Below are 16047 nucleotides of genomic sequence, written 5' to 3'. Positions count from 1 at the left end.
TGTAGATTAGTGTGTTCCTAGCATGAAGTGAGCTTATGGTTCGCCTACATTATCATCTTCTTCAGCCAAACTGAACCTTTTCTAAAATAAGTAACACCTGGTCTCATTTTTACCTGTTTCATTATTTTTTGCTATTTTTGTAGTTTATTTTTTCTACTTTGGTTTTAATTTACTATTAGCTTCCTACTTCAAAGACTCGTTTTTTCTCTTTAAGCAATACTTTTGTTACAACACACAAGATATGTTTTCATTACTCTTCGGGTAAAAATGTTTTCTAATTTTATTTATGATTTCTTCTTTGATCCATAGTGTATAAAAATGTTCATCTTCCTCTGATTTGGGATTGTCTCTATTCTTTTGTTATGATTTTTAATTTAATATCCTGTGGTTTTATGATTTAAAATTTTTATTGAGACCTGTTTACCCACCACATAATATACCTTAAGATGTGCTCCTTGTGCAATTTTTAAAATGTATATTATTAAATTTAATAGAATAGTATATTTTACATGTTAATTAAGTCAAGGTGATGGATTATGGTTTTCAAGTACTCCATGCCCTTCTGATCTTATAGTACTCATTCTAAGAATTAGAGACACGTGTGAAATTATTTTTCTCCTTTCAGTTGTTCAATTTTTGATTCATGCGTTTCAAAGTCTGTATTTAAGTACACATTTAGGTTTGTTATACTGTTTAATGAATTGGCACTTTATATAGTATAAAATATATGCTTTATTTCTGGGAATATTTCCTATTATGTTTTTGCCCATTATGTATTTTTTCTATAGTTATTCAAAGTTCACCATCGCACATTATGTTTCTTTTATGATTTCTTTATTGCCTGAAGTCCATATCCAATAAGCTCATAGCCTGAGGATGTTCCCATGAAAACAAAAGTCCTTTAATTCTTGCTTATCAGAATTTTGTTTATGTGTTTCATATTTCAAAGCTTACTTGGACTGAATCCAAAGCCTGTGGCTCACCTTTTCTTTTTAATTAAATATACCTTTCTCTTCTTTTCTTTTTTTGAAATATTGCTGTCAAGAAGTCTAATAAAATCTTAAATCTCCCTTATGTTGGTGAAATTAAAATATAGCCAGAACCAGTCACACCAGCCAGCACAGACACTTACTCCCTTGTCTACTAATTCAATGGCACAGGATCCCAAAGTGACCAGAAGACAGTTTTAACATCTAGTTAAGTGGAATCATTGTTGCGTCTCCTTTTGGAAGCATTTATTTGAAACTTAGACCTCTATGCCAGCAGAACATAAAAACATGGAAATTTTTCTGGTAAGTAACTCAGGATGATAGTGTATGGTTTCACTTCTATTTTCATTCTTTGATTCCTGGACCAGTGAATCCTGGCTCTCAGAGAAGCAGCATATATATTGAACACTGATTCAGAGCATATACAATCTTCTGTACAAACGTTTTTAGTCATTCAAGTTAGTGCCACAGAGTCAACACTAATTGAGTCATCAGAAGGCCATTCCACTGTTCTGTCAAGAAAGCTATCTCATGGTGGTGAGGGACGTGGTAAGACAATGAATTCTATGGTCATTGGCCCATTGTTCTTCTTTTCCTGTGAAGTGTGTTCCTTGATCAGAAGCAATACTGTTTGGAATACCATGACAATGGATAAAGCATTATGTGAGTCCACAGAGAGGAGTTTGGGCAGTGGCATTACATGCAGGGAAGGCAACTCTGTATCCAGAGTAAGTGTTTATTCCAGCAAGAATAAAATGTTGCCCTTTCCATGGTAGAAGTGGTCCAATGTAATTAACCTTTGGCTAAGTGGGCTGGTTGATTACCCAAGGAGGTGAGTCATTTTGGGAACTCAGAGTTGGTCTTTGATTCTGGTAGATTGGACATTCAATATTGGCTGTAACAAGGTTATCCTTGATAAGTAGGTGTCAATGTTTCTGAGGTCATGCATAACCTGTCCTTACCACTCTGGTGACTTTGTTCATGAGCCCATATGAGTGGCTTATGAGTACTCATAAGATCAGTATATGGAGTACTTGAGAAACATGATCCATACCCTTGACTTAAAGGAAATAGACTGACTGGTACCCACAGAAGGGTTTTTCATATCCAATATAGTACTGAAATCTTTTGCAGAGGCTACAATTTGGTGGTCATTCATATGAGAGGCAAATTTATATATTCTTTGCCCTTTCAGAGTTCTGTCTTCATACTTTTCCCCAAAATTTCTTTGTCAGCAATTTTCCAATCATGTTCTTTGGCTCCTTGAATGACCAGGCAAACCATTGTCCAAAGCCCATGAATTGGCATATAATCTCATAACTGGCCATTTTTCCCTCCTATCAAAGTGAACAACCAGGTTTACTGCCCAAAGTGGTGTTTTATGAGGTGATTTTCCTTTAACACTGTTTTTCAAGGATGTCCCTAATGGGGACTGTTGGGCCACAGCCATTTACTTTTGGTTGATACCTGAATATACTATGGAACCTTCAGTAAAGTAGGCCTAAATATTTTTTCTCTGTCAATTGATTGGAAGAAATGCCCATGAAGAGAGAAGGGAAATGCAGCAGGAATGAGGATCATAGGCATTTGGGCCATTTCTGCATGTAAATTTACTTGTGCCTTCACAGTTTATCTGAATCAATCACATGAAACCACTTTTATTTGATAATGGAGTGTTAGTGTACATGCCCAACTTTACTGCTTGATGGATTAGAAAACACCCAGGTTATCATGCATAGCTCAGGTTGTATGGTAACTTGGTATCTCACGGTCAAGTGTTCAGTTTGTATGGAGGCCCAGTAGCATATCATGAGATATTTCTCAAAAAAGAGTGGTTATCCATAGATGAGGGCCAAACACTGATTGAAACTCTTAAAGGTCTGCACTATGATTCACTTAAAGAGCTTTATTAAAGTCTCCAAACAACATTAGTGCTTTCCACCAAAACTTCAACAACTTCAACATTGGGTCTGCTGGACCATATGGACCAAATAGTAGAACAGCTTTTACAACTCAGGTCTGATGAAAACCATTCTCTTGAACTCCACTCAAAAGTAGAAACTCTTTAGATCACTTGATACATGGGCCAAAGTAACATACTCCAGTGTGGAATATGTTTTCTCCAAAATCCAAAGAGATACATTGAATATCCCACTATAATACTGGAAGAACAACCACTTAAAATATAAGAAAAATAGTGGAAAAATAAAATAAAAAGACTAAATCTGACATGCACAGACAGAACACTCTACCCAACATAAACAATATACACATTCTTCTCAAATGCACATGGGACATTTTGCAGAACTGACATTATGTTATCCTTCACCAGAGGGTCTGGCCACTGATTTTTGAAAGGCCTACTGCTAGGGTCCACAGACACACAGGCCTGGTGCTTGGGGTGACGGAAGTATACCTAGAGCCTGGGCCCATGGGAGTAGGCCTAGGGGCTGGGTCCCCTATGTCAGGGTGATTATGAAATGAGTCTAAGGTTTGGGTCTTCAGGAAAGTCCTGAAGCCTTGGTCTGTGTGGTCCTATTTGGTATTGGGTACAACTTGGATAGGCCTAGAGCCTGGGTTCATGGAGGTCTGTGTGGAACTTGAGTCCATAGGAATTTACCTGGAGCCTAGAGTCTGTTGAGGCCTTCCTGGCACTAAAGACCACTGGCGTGTGAATTGAGTCTGGGTCCAGGAACACCTGGACCTTGAATCTTTAGGGGAAGTCCTGACAAAAAGACCTACTTGGGCGGGTCTGGCTTCTGGGTCCATGAAAGGGGTGTAGCCTGAATCTGCGGGGGCCGGGGCTGACAAGTACTCATGTCCACTGGCGTCAGGCTTGTGTCCTGTTCTATGGGAGTAAACTTGGAATGCAGATCTGTGTTGACTAGCCTAAAATTTTGCTTTATTGGGGCTGACTTGGTACTGGGTCATTCCTGCATTCTAAGTCCACTGAGACCAGCCCGTCATGGGTGTCCACAGCAGGGCTTGCAGCCTGAGATCTTAGGGGCATCCCATGGCATACTTCTGTTGAACTAGCTTTGCACCTTTTCTGCTATGCTGGGCCTAGCATCTGTGTTTTCACATTCAACTTGGAGCCTGAGTTTGTGGGACAGGCTTCATCCTGGCTCTGCAGGAGCCTGTATCTTAAAGTATGAGCCTGGCACTGAGGCTTAGTGAGGTGGGCCTGAAGCTGGGGTTTGCCATAAAGCTGGAAGTTTAATTCATTCTTTTTCCTCCACCCCTTTCCATTGCCTCTCTTCCTCTGTCATTCTCGGCATGAGCTTTGGGATGTGCTGCATGAGGTTTGGGGTGTGGTAATGCGGGTACAGCGAAACTGTTTATCTTATCCCTTCCATTGCATACTTTTTCATTTCTCTACTCCACATTGGTGTTTCAGTCTCCCATCTGGATTCTGGAACTCTCAAAAACAGATTTTTGTGCATGTGTGGCTATCAAATTTGTGTTTCCATGAAGGGCTGTGGGCTGAGAAATCTATTCCTCCATCTGGATGTCATTTTCCAGTAATTTAATGTTGTTATTTTGCATCATGCCCTCATTTTCTCTTTGAAAATTTTAAGTATATTCATCTCAATGTTTTCTCTAGAATCTTCCATAAAAATTAATTCCAACATGGGGAGTTTTAAGATAGCAGAGTGGAAAAATCCTGAGATCACCTCTTCTCACAAACACGTATCACAAACAACTGTATCTAAATGACTAATTTTGAAAACGACGTGAACATGCGGTGGAAACATGGTTGGTCACCAAGTACTCAACAGAATTAATTAGAAGTGGGAAGGACATCACAGACATGGAGAAGCCAGTGCATCGGACCCCACACCAGAAACCCGTGGCACTGGAGGTCTGCACTGGGAAGATGAGTCCCTATAATATCTGGCTGTGAAAACAAGCAGAGTTAAATTCCAGGAGCTTTAAAGGTCAGTGGGCTTAATTACAAGAGAGCAGAGGCCAACAGGAAACAGGGTCAACATCCATTAAAAGACAGCACACTGAGTAAATCAGCTAAGAGACAGCACAAAAGCAGCCGTTTGAAAATTACTCGGGGCAGTCATGAAGATTTATTGATTAATATTTAAATGTGGCAGAAGGGCAGGGATCTGCAGGAAAATTATACTGAAACAAAAGTTCCAGTGGATGTTATTTATCTCTCCCTCTTTCAGCCTAGATACCTGGACATTTGTGGGGACCAGCAAGTAACATTCTCCATCTACCTTGCTAATATCATATGCTTCTTCCATCTATTTCCCGGTAGAATACCCCACCCCACCCAATCTAACCAGGACAGGTCATTCTTTCAAAGAAGCTCCTGCTCCACCAGATCCTGCAGATGTCCCCAACCAGATCTGTACCTCTCCGAACTGGGGTGGAGGGCGAACAATAACTACATTCACCAGCAGCTACAACAGTGTGGTCTCCTAGTGGGCTGAGCAGACACCATGCTCTGCCCTTTGGTGTGCCTGCAGGTATTACAGAGATGCTAAGTGCAGACAGTTAAAGTGACTGCCTGCCCCACCCTCCAACAAGCCTGCAGTTCCCTTAGAAACACAACGTAACAACACAGGGGCCAAACTCTCCACAGTGAACCCACAGCAGGCTAGCTGGATCATTGCAGTTGGCTGGGCTGAAGGCAATCATTGCTCAGCTACCATAGAAGAGTGCACACAGCTCACACAGAGGACGTCCACGGAGCCCTTGTTTCTGATGACTGGGGAGATTGTGCTACAGGGCACCACAGGATCTCTTCTGAAAAAGGTCACTAATTGCAAGACAAGGAAATGTAGTTGGCGTACCTAATACATCAAAGCAAACAGAGTGAGTTATATAAAATGAGGAAGGAGATGAATATGTCGTAAAGGGAAGAACAAGACCAAATCATCACAAAAGAGTTAAATAAAATGGAGAAAAATAATATGGCTGACAAAGAATTTAAAGCAAAGGTCATACATACATTTCTGTATCAGTTAAGAGAGACGCTGGGTTTGAGGCTGCTGTTGAGAACAACTCCCATGAGTTCCAGTGCTTTGATGGAACTTCAGATGTGAGGCCCGCTGGCCAAGCGTTGGTAATTTCATATTGTTAGAACATTCGTTGGATTCTGGGGGCTGCAGCTTTCTATAAGTTTGCTATGGCCAACCAAGAAAGAAGGCATATGCAGATTTCTGTAGAAATTATGATTCTAAGAAAGATTTTGAGGAGATGAGATCATGACCTGAGCTGAAGTCAGACACTGGATTGAACCATGAAAGTGCCCCAAATAAGAGAAATTTTAAAATGGATTAGAGGGAATGAAGAAAAAAAAATAGAGAATGAACAAATGAACAATACTGAGACAAGGTATGTAAAACAAGCAACTTGAACATCAAAAAGAAAAAAAAAAGAATAAAAAATGAGACTAAGTTAAGGGAAGTCGGTGTCATCATTAAACATAATAACAGCCACATTGTAGGAATCCCAGGAGGAGAGAAGAGAGGAGACAGAAAACATTTAAAATAATAGATAAAAACTTCACTAATATGAGCATGAAAACAGGTACCCAAGCCCAGAAGAGCACAGAGCCTCCAACAAGATCAATCCAAAAAGGTCCACAGCAAGACACATAAGAATTAAAATGGTAAATATAATAATGAGAAAATCTCAAAAGTTATAAGAGAAAATAAAAATGATTACATATAATGGAACCTCATAAGGTTATCAACTGAACTTTTGTTTGTTTGTTTGTTGTTTTCTTTTCTTTTTTTATTTTTTAAATAGTTTATTGTCAAATTGGTTTCCATATAACACCCAGTGCTCTTCCCCACAAGTGCCCTCCTCCATCACCACCACCTTCCTTCCCCTCCCCCTTCCCCTTCAACCCTTGGTTCGTTTTCAGTATTCAATAGTGTCACAGGTTTTGCATCCCTCTCTCTCCCCAGCTCTCTTTCCCTTGTCCCCTCCCCATGGTCCTCCATTAGGTTTCTTCTGTTAGACCTATGAGTGCAAACATATGGTATCTGTCCTCCTCTGCCTGACTTATTTCACTTAGCATGACACCCTCAAGGTCCATCCACACTCCTACAAATGGCCAGATTTCATTCTTTCTCATTGCCATGTAGTACTCCATCGTGTACATATACCACATCTTCTTCATCCACTCATTAGGTGATGTACATTTAGGCTCTCTCCATGTTTTGGCTATTGTTGAGAGTGCTGCTATGAACATTGGGGTACATGTGCCCCTGTGCATCAGCACTTCTGTAAACCTTGGGTAGATCCCTAGCAGTGCTTTTACTGGGTCATAGGGGAGTTCTACTGATAGTTTTTTGAGGAATCTCCACACTGTTTTCCAGAGTGGCTGCACCTGGCAAGGGTGTGGAGAGATGGGCACCCTCTTACACTGTTGGTCAGAATGTAAACTCTTTGTTTGTTTTCAAAAGAAACTTTACAGTCCAGAAGATATTGGCACGATACACTCAAAGTGCTAAAAGAAAAATACTACAACCATAAATAATCTACCTGACAAGGTTATGATTCAGAATAGGAGAGATAAATACTTGCCATACAAACTAAAATTAAAGGAGTTTATCACCACTATGCCAGTCTTTCAAAAAATGTTAATGTGAATATTTCAGCAGAAAGAAAAGATCATATTTAGAAGCGAGAAAATTATGAAAAGAAAAAAATTAATGTTAAAAAACATATTGTCAAAGTAGGAAATTAACATTTGTAAAGCCAGTATAGCAGTAAAAACACAAATGTAGTAAAATCAATTATATCTAGAAAAATGAGTCAAAGCATAGACAAAATAAAAAGAGGTAAAGTAAGTCATCATATGCATACAATGGGGAGTAGCCAGTAAAAATTTGTGCCTTAAGATTGTCTTTGAACTTAAGCAATCAACTTAATATAGACTGCTACACATAGAAGCTGTTTTATATGAACCCAAAGGCAACCATGAAGAAAACAAACGCACCTAATAGACACACAAAGAGAAAAGAATCCAAGTAAAAAACTATAGAAAGCCATGAAACCACAAGAGAGCAAAAATGAAAATATAATGTTCAGAAGTAGGACAGTGTGTGGGAAACCACCGAAAGAGTAAAGCAGGCAGCTGTGAGCAATGTAAACTACCTCCCTTTATCTCAAGGGCAGGGGATGGTGTAAAGGGAACCATGAGAGCTGCCCAAAGGGATTATGGCCTTTGGTGAAGAAATGCAGTCAACTCCTCAAGCGCTGCCTGGTGAAATACTCTTCCCTCTTCCCTCTGATCTGAAGGCGCCTCTCATAGATCAAATCTAACAGGAAGCCTGAATACAAGAGAAGTGAGGTGCCTGGATAGGGGTCCACAGAGGTCAGGAGAGGGCAGGTTCAAACATAGACTAGCCAGCACAGATCCCACGACAGCGACCAATAGCATCTAGGTGCTTCCTGTCCCAAGGCCACTGCAGATTTGTCAATAAGCTGTGAAGCGGAAGTAGTACGTCTCCCTTTTGAGTCCAGAGGATTAAGACTGCACTCTTCAGTGTGACTACCTTTGAGACATGTTCAGAATTGGATCACATCTCCTTACTGATATTCTTCCACCTCTGTTCAAACTTCCATTATCTCTCACTTTAAATATTGAAACACTTTTCCAATTGGCCACAGATAATTTCTCCCAATGCTCTCTTACTGTGTCTCCTATGACGTCTTCAATGAGACTGTTGTAGCCTCATAAGTGTCCCACCTCTACCCCCGAAGCCTTTTCTAAACTGATCTTTTGTTTGAACAACCTTTCCCTAAATGTTCTTTTCCTCTTTGACTCATTAAAGTCTCTGTTCAGATGCCCCCTAATCAAAGATGTTTTCCCTGATCATACAATATAAAATGGCCTCCCACTCTATGTTTCTTCCCTGCTTCTCTTTTCTTCATATCACTTATCAACATGTTACATAATGAGTATTTATTATTTCTCATCTTCCACAACTAGAATGTAAGCTCCATAAGAATAATGCTCTTTTTTCCCCACTGTTTTAGTTCTAGTACCTAAAACAGCTCCTGCCACATAGCAGATTCTCAAAAAAATATTTTTTGAACAAAATGAACAACCATGGTCTCTAATGTCATATTAACCTGAACTTTCACGAGAAAACCCTGATGTTTGTTCATTTGTCAACAAAAAAAATTATTTAATTTTCACCACAAAACCACTATCTTTTATGATAATTTTCTCTACTCAAATTTTGAGCTTAGTGAGGTATGCTCAAAAACTATTGGATAACGCAAGACCCTGACCAATCACTCATGTTACACAGGGAGTTTAGTTTTCAAGATATTTAATATGTAAATTTGGATGCCTTTGACTTTTTATGTGCAAGTTGTAGAGTTGGTGACTACAATCCACAAATCTAATTTATCAAAAACGTCTTAGCTATTTTCCGTGGTGAAATGACTGCTACTGCCATTTTTAATTGTCTCCAATCAGAGAACCATTTGAACACTGTTTGTCTCCAAATACCTGCTGCCCCCTTTCTGGTCCTATTTAATGTTTATTTTCCGTTTGTAGTATCACAGAGTCTCTGGGCACCTGAGATCGTGGCCAAAGTTTCACTTTCCTACCTCTTATACACACAGAGTTCAATTTCTGTCTTAAAACAATTGATTCAGTTACAAAATTTTATTTTCATAATGTATTTATTAATGTGGTTGATTTTTAAATATTTTGCTTATTTACAGAAGATACTTGTGTTGTTCTACAACAAATATATACATATAGGAGAACTGTTAAAATAGAAGAAGAAAATCAAAATCATGAATATGAGAATGGGAAGAAATAAAAGAACCGATTTCATTAGAAATGAACCATAATTCCTCTGAATAATCATGTACTTAACTGTTTTATTTAATTATTTCCCCTTAAAAGACCAAGTCTTCTTATGTAAAAGTGCTCCTCCAACAATAGTGGGTCAGAACCACATAGTCTAAAGTCCAAGATGAGTGCCTTCCAGGGATCCATCTGGAAAACTATTTGCTGTGAACTTCACATGGTTAAAACGTTCATTTTCATGAGTTACATATAAAATAGAACTCTTTCTTAAAGCTGTCCAACATAAATAATATGCTTTATGAACATACATTATTCAATAGAAACTCTTCAGCTGGCACTATCTTCCCTCACTGAAGAACTTCTCCCTTCCTTCCTAGTCATCTTCTGAATGTAATCTTATCTGTAGGTTCCCGTTCAAGTACCAGAATATCATGACACCACCAGCTGGATAGTGACAGACCATTACAATACCCATTAAATGACCCACTCCTCTAATTTGAGATGACTTAGATATATTTTTTCCCAGCGGAGTCATATTTTGAGTCAGTTTCAAGTGAAGTTCTCAGGGTCCTTTCTTGAACCAGATTCCCTCAGTCATTCCTCTAGGAACTCTGGAGGGGCCATGATTAATATTGTTGACACAGCTGAGATCTGACATAAATAATTTGTTTTTCAAAACTCAGTTTCGTACCTGTATAATACAACGTGTTCAATTGATGGCTTCTGAGATCTTTAAAACAGAAATAATTGGGATGTTAGAGCTCCTTCTGGTTCATGTTCACTAAAAAACTGTTTTTCTGTTATTTTACTCAGTGACTTATGAATAAAGGGGGTAAGGAAGGGTGCCTGGGTGGCTCAGTTGGTTAAGTGTCTGACTCCTGATTTCAGCTCAGGTTATGGTCTCATCATTTGTGTGATTGAGCCCCATATTCAGCTCCACACTGTCATTATGGAGCCTGCTTGGGATTTTCTCTCCCTATCCCCCTCTCTCTCTACCCTTCCCCTGCATGCTCTCTCTCTCTTTCTCTCTCTCTCTCCCTCTTTCTCTCTCTCTCTAAGTAAAGAAATAAAACTTAAATAAATAAAAGTTTAAAAACATGTAATAAATTCCTAGTGTTATACTTATGTAATATATTTTTATATATAACAATATTTTAGAAACATGATAATGCATCCTGCTTAAAACTTTATTCTGTTGTAAATATTCTCAATCATTCATATTTTACAGAACAAATCTGTCTTTTTTACTTTCTTCACTACTCTGTGTGCTCAAAAATTTTAAATTCTGAACTGTTCCAAACATAAAGTTTATTTTCTACTATCTTAAAAAAATAACATTAGTTTTTACAAGCCACTTTAAAAATTATTTTGCCAGATTATTTTGCAACACAGGTCTATAAAAGTAGGTCAATAATTAGATCAGAGACTCACAACCTTTGGTAAACAAGAATATCACTAAAAGTTCTGTTGGTCCAATTCTTAAGCCCAATTTAACAGATTTTAATTATGTTCATCTGATATGGGCACAAAATTAGTATATTTTTTGAAGTCAGCAAATGATTATAATGCAAAAGATTAGAAAAACACTCTTTGGAAGCACTGGCATAGATTGAATATTATGTTTTTACAGGCTAAAAAAAATTAATAGTCTGTTAGGGAGAACAGAAAATACTGGTAAATTTATCTGATTCTTGATGAGTTTTCATGGTACTCAATAATTTTACCAGGGAATTCTCCTGATGCACCTATGTGCTAGGTGATTATTTTGCATTCTAGGGATGCATGCAATTATCTTTCTTTCTTGGAATCAGTATGAAGCTGTGGAAATACCAAAATGCACATTACCGTCATAAAGAGAATTGAGGTGTATAGTCCCTTGTTCTTTTTCAGCACATCATCTAGAACAATTGGACAGAAATTTTAAGATGCAGGGAGGAAAAGGTAAACAGGGTTTTTTTTCCCTCCAGATAAACTCAGTAAGATTAGCTGGTTTTTCCAGGGTCTTGAAGCGGTTGTTTTTTGATAGACAAAATGCCCGTTGGCTGGTGCATCTCTGTATTGCCTGTGGCTGCTAGTGGGAAATCTGCCGTTTACCTAGAGGACTGAGACCTCCCCATTAACTTTTTCAATGCACTTAGAACCTCCTTGTTCCTGAGACTGTAAGCAAGAGGGTTTAAGAGAGGGGTGAGGACCGTTCCAAACAGAAAAAGACCCTGATTTAACTTTGGAGTCTTGGCAGAACCAGGTCTCATGTAGATGCACAAACCTGGTCCAAAATAGAGCCCCACCACACAGAGATGTGAGGAGCAGGTGGCCAGAGCCTTGTTCCTACTTTCTGGGGAGTTCATTCGGAGTACAGCAAGGAAGATGAGAACATAAGAAGACAAGATGAGAGATAAGGGCAGGAGCAGAACCAGTATGCTTGTTATCACCACTGCCTTCTCATAGGCTGAAATATCCTCACAGACGATCCTAAGCACAGCCATGACTTCACAGAAGAAGTGAGGAATCTCTCTGGGGCTGCAGATATTAAAGTGCAAGGTAAAAGCTGTGTGGCCCAGGGAAGTAAGTGCCCCTCCAACCCAAGACATGGCAATCATCTGTAAGCAAACCCTAGAATTGATAATGGCAGGGTACCGGAGAGGATCACATATGGCTACATAACGATCAAAACACATGAGAGTTATAAGGATGCATTCCGCAATGGCCACAGTCAGGGAGAAGAAAATTTGAGTCCCACAATCCAAGAATGATATGCTCCGCCATCCGGAGAAGAAGTTGACCGCCATCTTGGGGATGATGCTAGATGTCAAAGTCAAGTCCATTAAGGAGAGCTGACTGAGCAGCAAGTACATGGGTGTGTGGAGATGGGAATACAACCAAATAAGGAGGAGCAGCAGAGTGTTGCCAGTGAGGGCGGCGGTGTAGATGAGGAGAATGATGGAGACCATGGCTGTAATGTGTTTAAATTCCGGGAAAAAGCCCAAGAGGATGAAATCTGTGGATTCTGATTCATTCCCACTCCTCATGGCTGTCTGTAATGCTAACTGGAAGAGAAGAGATTTATTAAAAATATAATAGAAACGAAGTATTTTTATTAAAGTTTAAAAATAATATTGTAATAGCAATGGCAAATGTGAAAATAATCATCCATGATCACTTGAATCAGTTTGTAATATTTCTTTCTCTATTCCTTATTCATGCTCTAAGTAATTTTTATAACTCAGAGTACACATAATGCATTCCATTAGCGTTATTGTATGAAAGTTATTTACATATATTAAAAGAAACTTTGGCTAATTATAGGTTGTTTTTTTACAATTATAAAATATGAAGATGAGTTTATAAGTCACAATTTTCAACTGCATAAATTCCAGTCTTTCATTACTTTAGAAAATCATGCTCATCTTCTCAGTGAATTCCTTTGTGTGTGTATGTGTGTACATATACACACATACACACACATATATATAATGTTATTTATTTTAGAGAGAGAGAGAAAGAATGAGCACAAGCCAGGGAGGAATGGAAAAAGACAGGGGGACAGATGATCCAATGTGGGCTCTGTGTTGACAGCAGAGAGCCAGATGTGGGGTTTGAACTCACCAACAGTGAGCTAATAACCTGAGCCAAAGTCCCACATTAACTGACTAAGCCACCCGTGTGTCCCAATAAGATTTTTGAGGAAAAATTATAGAATTTATTTTACAATAAAAAAAAAAGAATATCGTTAATTTAATTTACAGAAGGATTTTTCAAATTTTTAAATACTTCTACTTTAGTGAAGCCTTTTGGCTCTGGGCACTTAGGGGACATTATCATTTAGGGTAAAATGATTATTAGGGCTATGCTTTGTGCTATACACATTTACGGTATTTAAGCTTTTAGCCTAATTGATCTTATTTTCTATCCTGGCATTAATCCTCTTCCTTGATATCTATGAAACACTTTAAACATCTACACAACTCTTGCTGCATTTATAAGAAGAGAGAACACACCTATCTCTGTATGAGACTCAGATGACCTTATTACAAAAACCTGAGACTAATAGTACTGGAAAGGGAAGTTGCATCCCTGAAAGCAGTTTCTGAAATCATTTTTTAAAAAAAGAATACATTGACCCTAATTATGCATTTAAAAAACATAATTACTTGAATTTAATGTAAGGTGAGATTAATATCAGATTATTTCTAAAGTTAGCTCACCCATTAGAACAGATTTAAAAAGGGGCCCCTGGGTGGCTCAGTTGGTTGAGCCTCCGACTTTGGCTCAGGTCAGATCTCACGTTTGTGGGTTCGAGCCCCGCATCAGGCTCTGTGCTGACAGCTAGCTCAGAGCCTGGAGCCTGCTTCCCGTTCTGTGTCTCCTTCTCTCTCTGCCCCTCCCCCTCTCATGCTCTGTCTCTCTCTGTATCAAAAATAATTAAAAAACAATAAAAAAGAACAGATTTAAAAAATAATATATCCTTTGCATTAGTTACAAAATCTTGATAAGATTTATTACTAAATCATGATTTAAAAACCATCCTAGGAAACTTGTAGTAAAATGAAAGACTCCAATATCCTATTCCATTATCTTCTTGAATAACTGTGACTTTCATTTTTTCATGAAATTCTTGAAAATATCATTTCTAAATTGTTAGGATACTCCCCTCTTCTGAAAGCAGTATCTATATGAATGAATGTGTGTCAACATTAACAGGAAGATCTAAGTTTCCTCTGTTATTTACAGAAAGGACTAAAACAATATGTTGCCTACATCCACCCAGTACCTTTTCCGTAGAAACATTATGTTCAAATATTTGGTCATTGATTACTTTTCTAATGTTTGTGCAGTTTGATTTCAATTCACTACTTTCCTCCAGATACTTGATTTTGATTTGTTCACCAAAAATAATAACTCCTGTTGAATGGATAAATTATGATAACAAAAATATCCAAGTCTGTTCTCCCTTTGCTCTCACGAAGAGCCTCAGACTCTTGTGAAGAATGAGAAAGCTTCTGTAGGTTGGCACCGCCAGAAAATAGGCCCCTGTCTTTATACATCCTGCTTTTATTCCAGCATTCTAAGTTGACCACCTTCAAATCAGTGATCACATGTGTATCAGAACCTGCCTCCTGTCACTGGGCATTTGATTGACTTGATAAATTAGCCTGCTTTTAGATGTGGAGATAAAGTAAGATAAAGAAAAAAAATAATAATGACAAAATTGGCCAGCATGCACCTTACTTTCTCCTCTGACTTGAGTGAGTTTTGGTGTAGTCAGTGCATTGTCTGTGCTTGATACAGAATGGTCAGAAACTGAAATTTTCACACTCTTTCAAACTTCAAATCACTCTTTCAAAATTCTCTACCTTCTCAGGAAAGCACAGAACGGCTCTGTGATTTCAGTGCTATGTTACACAGCTTCTGATTCCTAACTCAAGTGCTGTTTCCTATAGCTCTTGGGCACCCATAAGTTTGGCTACCTTCAATTATAAATTTTCCTTACAATCTATTCATTTTAGTATGGATTGGAACCTGAATTTCATTATTGTCTGTGGTTATGTTTTCATGTGTGTCTCGCGTCCCTTAAACCATGAGATTTATGATGGAAGGAATTGTCTTTGCCAAGTTCCACCATTTTTCTTTATATCTAGCATGTCGTGTTCAGTGAAGATGAATTAAATACATAATCAGCTTAGGGCTGGAATATGGGATATTGTGCATGGACCAAGATAATTGTTTTTAGCACAAACACTTTTCTACCCAAAGGTATTTCTTCATTTTGATTTATAATCGCTTATGGGTTTTTACGAACTTTCCAGTATTTTATTTTGTGGGAATATATAGGAGACTCAACATTAGTATGTACACTTGAGAAATAATATAAATAAATTATCAGGTCACAGTCAAATAACACTGACCTATTCTTGGGCAAATTATCTTTTTCCCAAGTTGAACTTTACAAACACTATTGACCAATAACTATATACTTGGTATAAACAGATTTTCACCATCCAGAAAAATTGGGTTATTTTCTCTATCAAGATGCTTACCTTGTAATTTGTATTCAGTCATTAATTTCTTAGGAAGTTATAAAATAGCCAAACTTCCTGCTGCCAATCAATACTGAATGTACTGTTAAAGAAGTAAACATAAACTATTTTAGTAGGAAAAACAAGTAACTGAGTAGGCCTTAATAGGTTGTTGGTTTGTGAGCAAGGTTGGGCTCTCCCTAAGTCCCCAGAGCCCCGGGTTTGGTGTGGAATGTTT

The 16047-nt window shown here is 38.2% G+C and overlaps 1 protein-coding gene across 1 annotated transcript; it reads right to left on the bottom strand.

Annotated features, from left to right (window-relative positions):
• Nucleotides 1-11882: 11882 nt before the first annotated feature.
• LOC115294060 (olfactory receptor 2M5-like) lies at nt 11883-15840 on the bottom strand. The gene is made up of 2 exons (XM_029941762.1): nt 15831-15840; nt 11883-12839 (listed from the first exon to the last, which is right to left on the bottom strand). The coding sequence occupies exon 2, from the start codon at nt 12819-12821 to the stop codon at nt 11883-11885; it is 939 nt and encodes a 312-aa protein (XP_029797622.1). The 5' UTR covers nt 12822-12839; nt 15831-15840.
• Between the last annotated feature and the right edge of the window lie 207 nt (nt 15841-16047).

This window comes from Suricata suricatta, chromosome 6, assembly GCF_006229205.1.
Source record: "Suricata suricatta isolate VVHF042 chromosome 6, meerkat_22Aug2017_6uvM2_HiC, whole genome shotgun sequence".
Taxonomy (NCBI): domain Eukaryota; kingdom Metazoa; phylum Chordata; class Mammalia; order Carnivora; family Herpestidae; genus Suricata; species Suricata suricatta.
The sequence above is the reverse complement of the archived record's forward strand: the minus strand, read 5'-3'. Positions and strand labels throughout refer to the sequence as shown.

Excerpts from the sequence above, each read along its gene's own strand:
- LOC115294060 (XM_029941762.1), bottom strand. The coding sequence starts at position 12,821 with ATGAGGAGTGGGAATGAATCAGAATCCACAGATTTCATCCTCTTGGGC.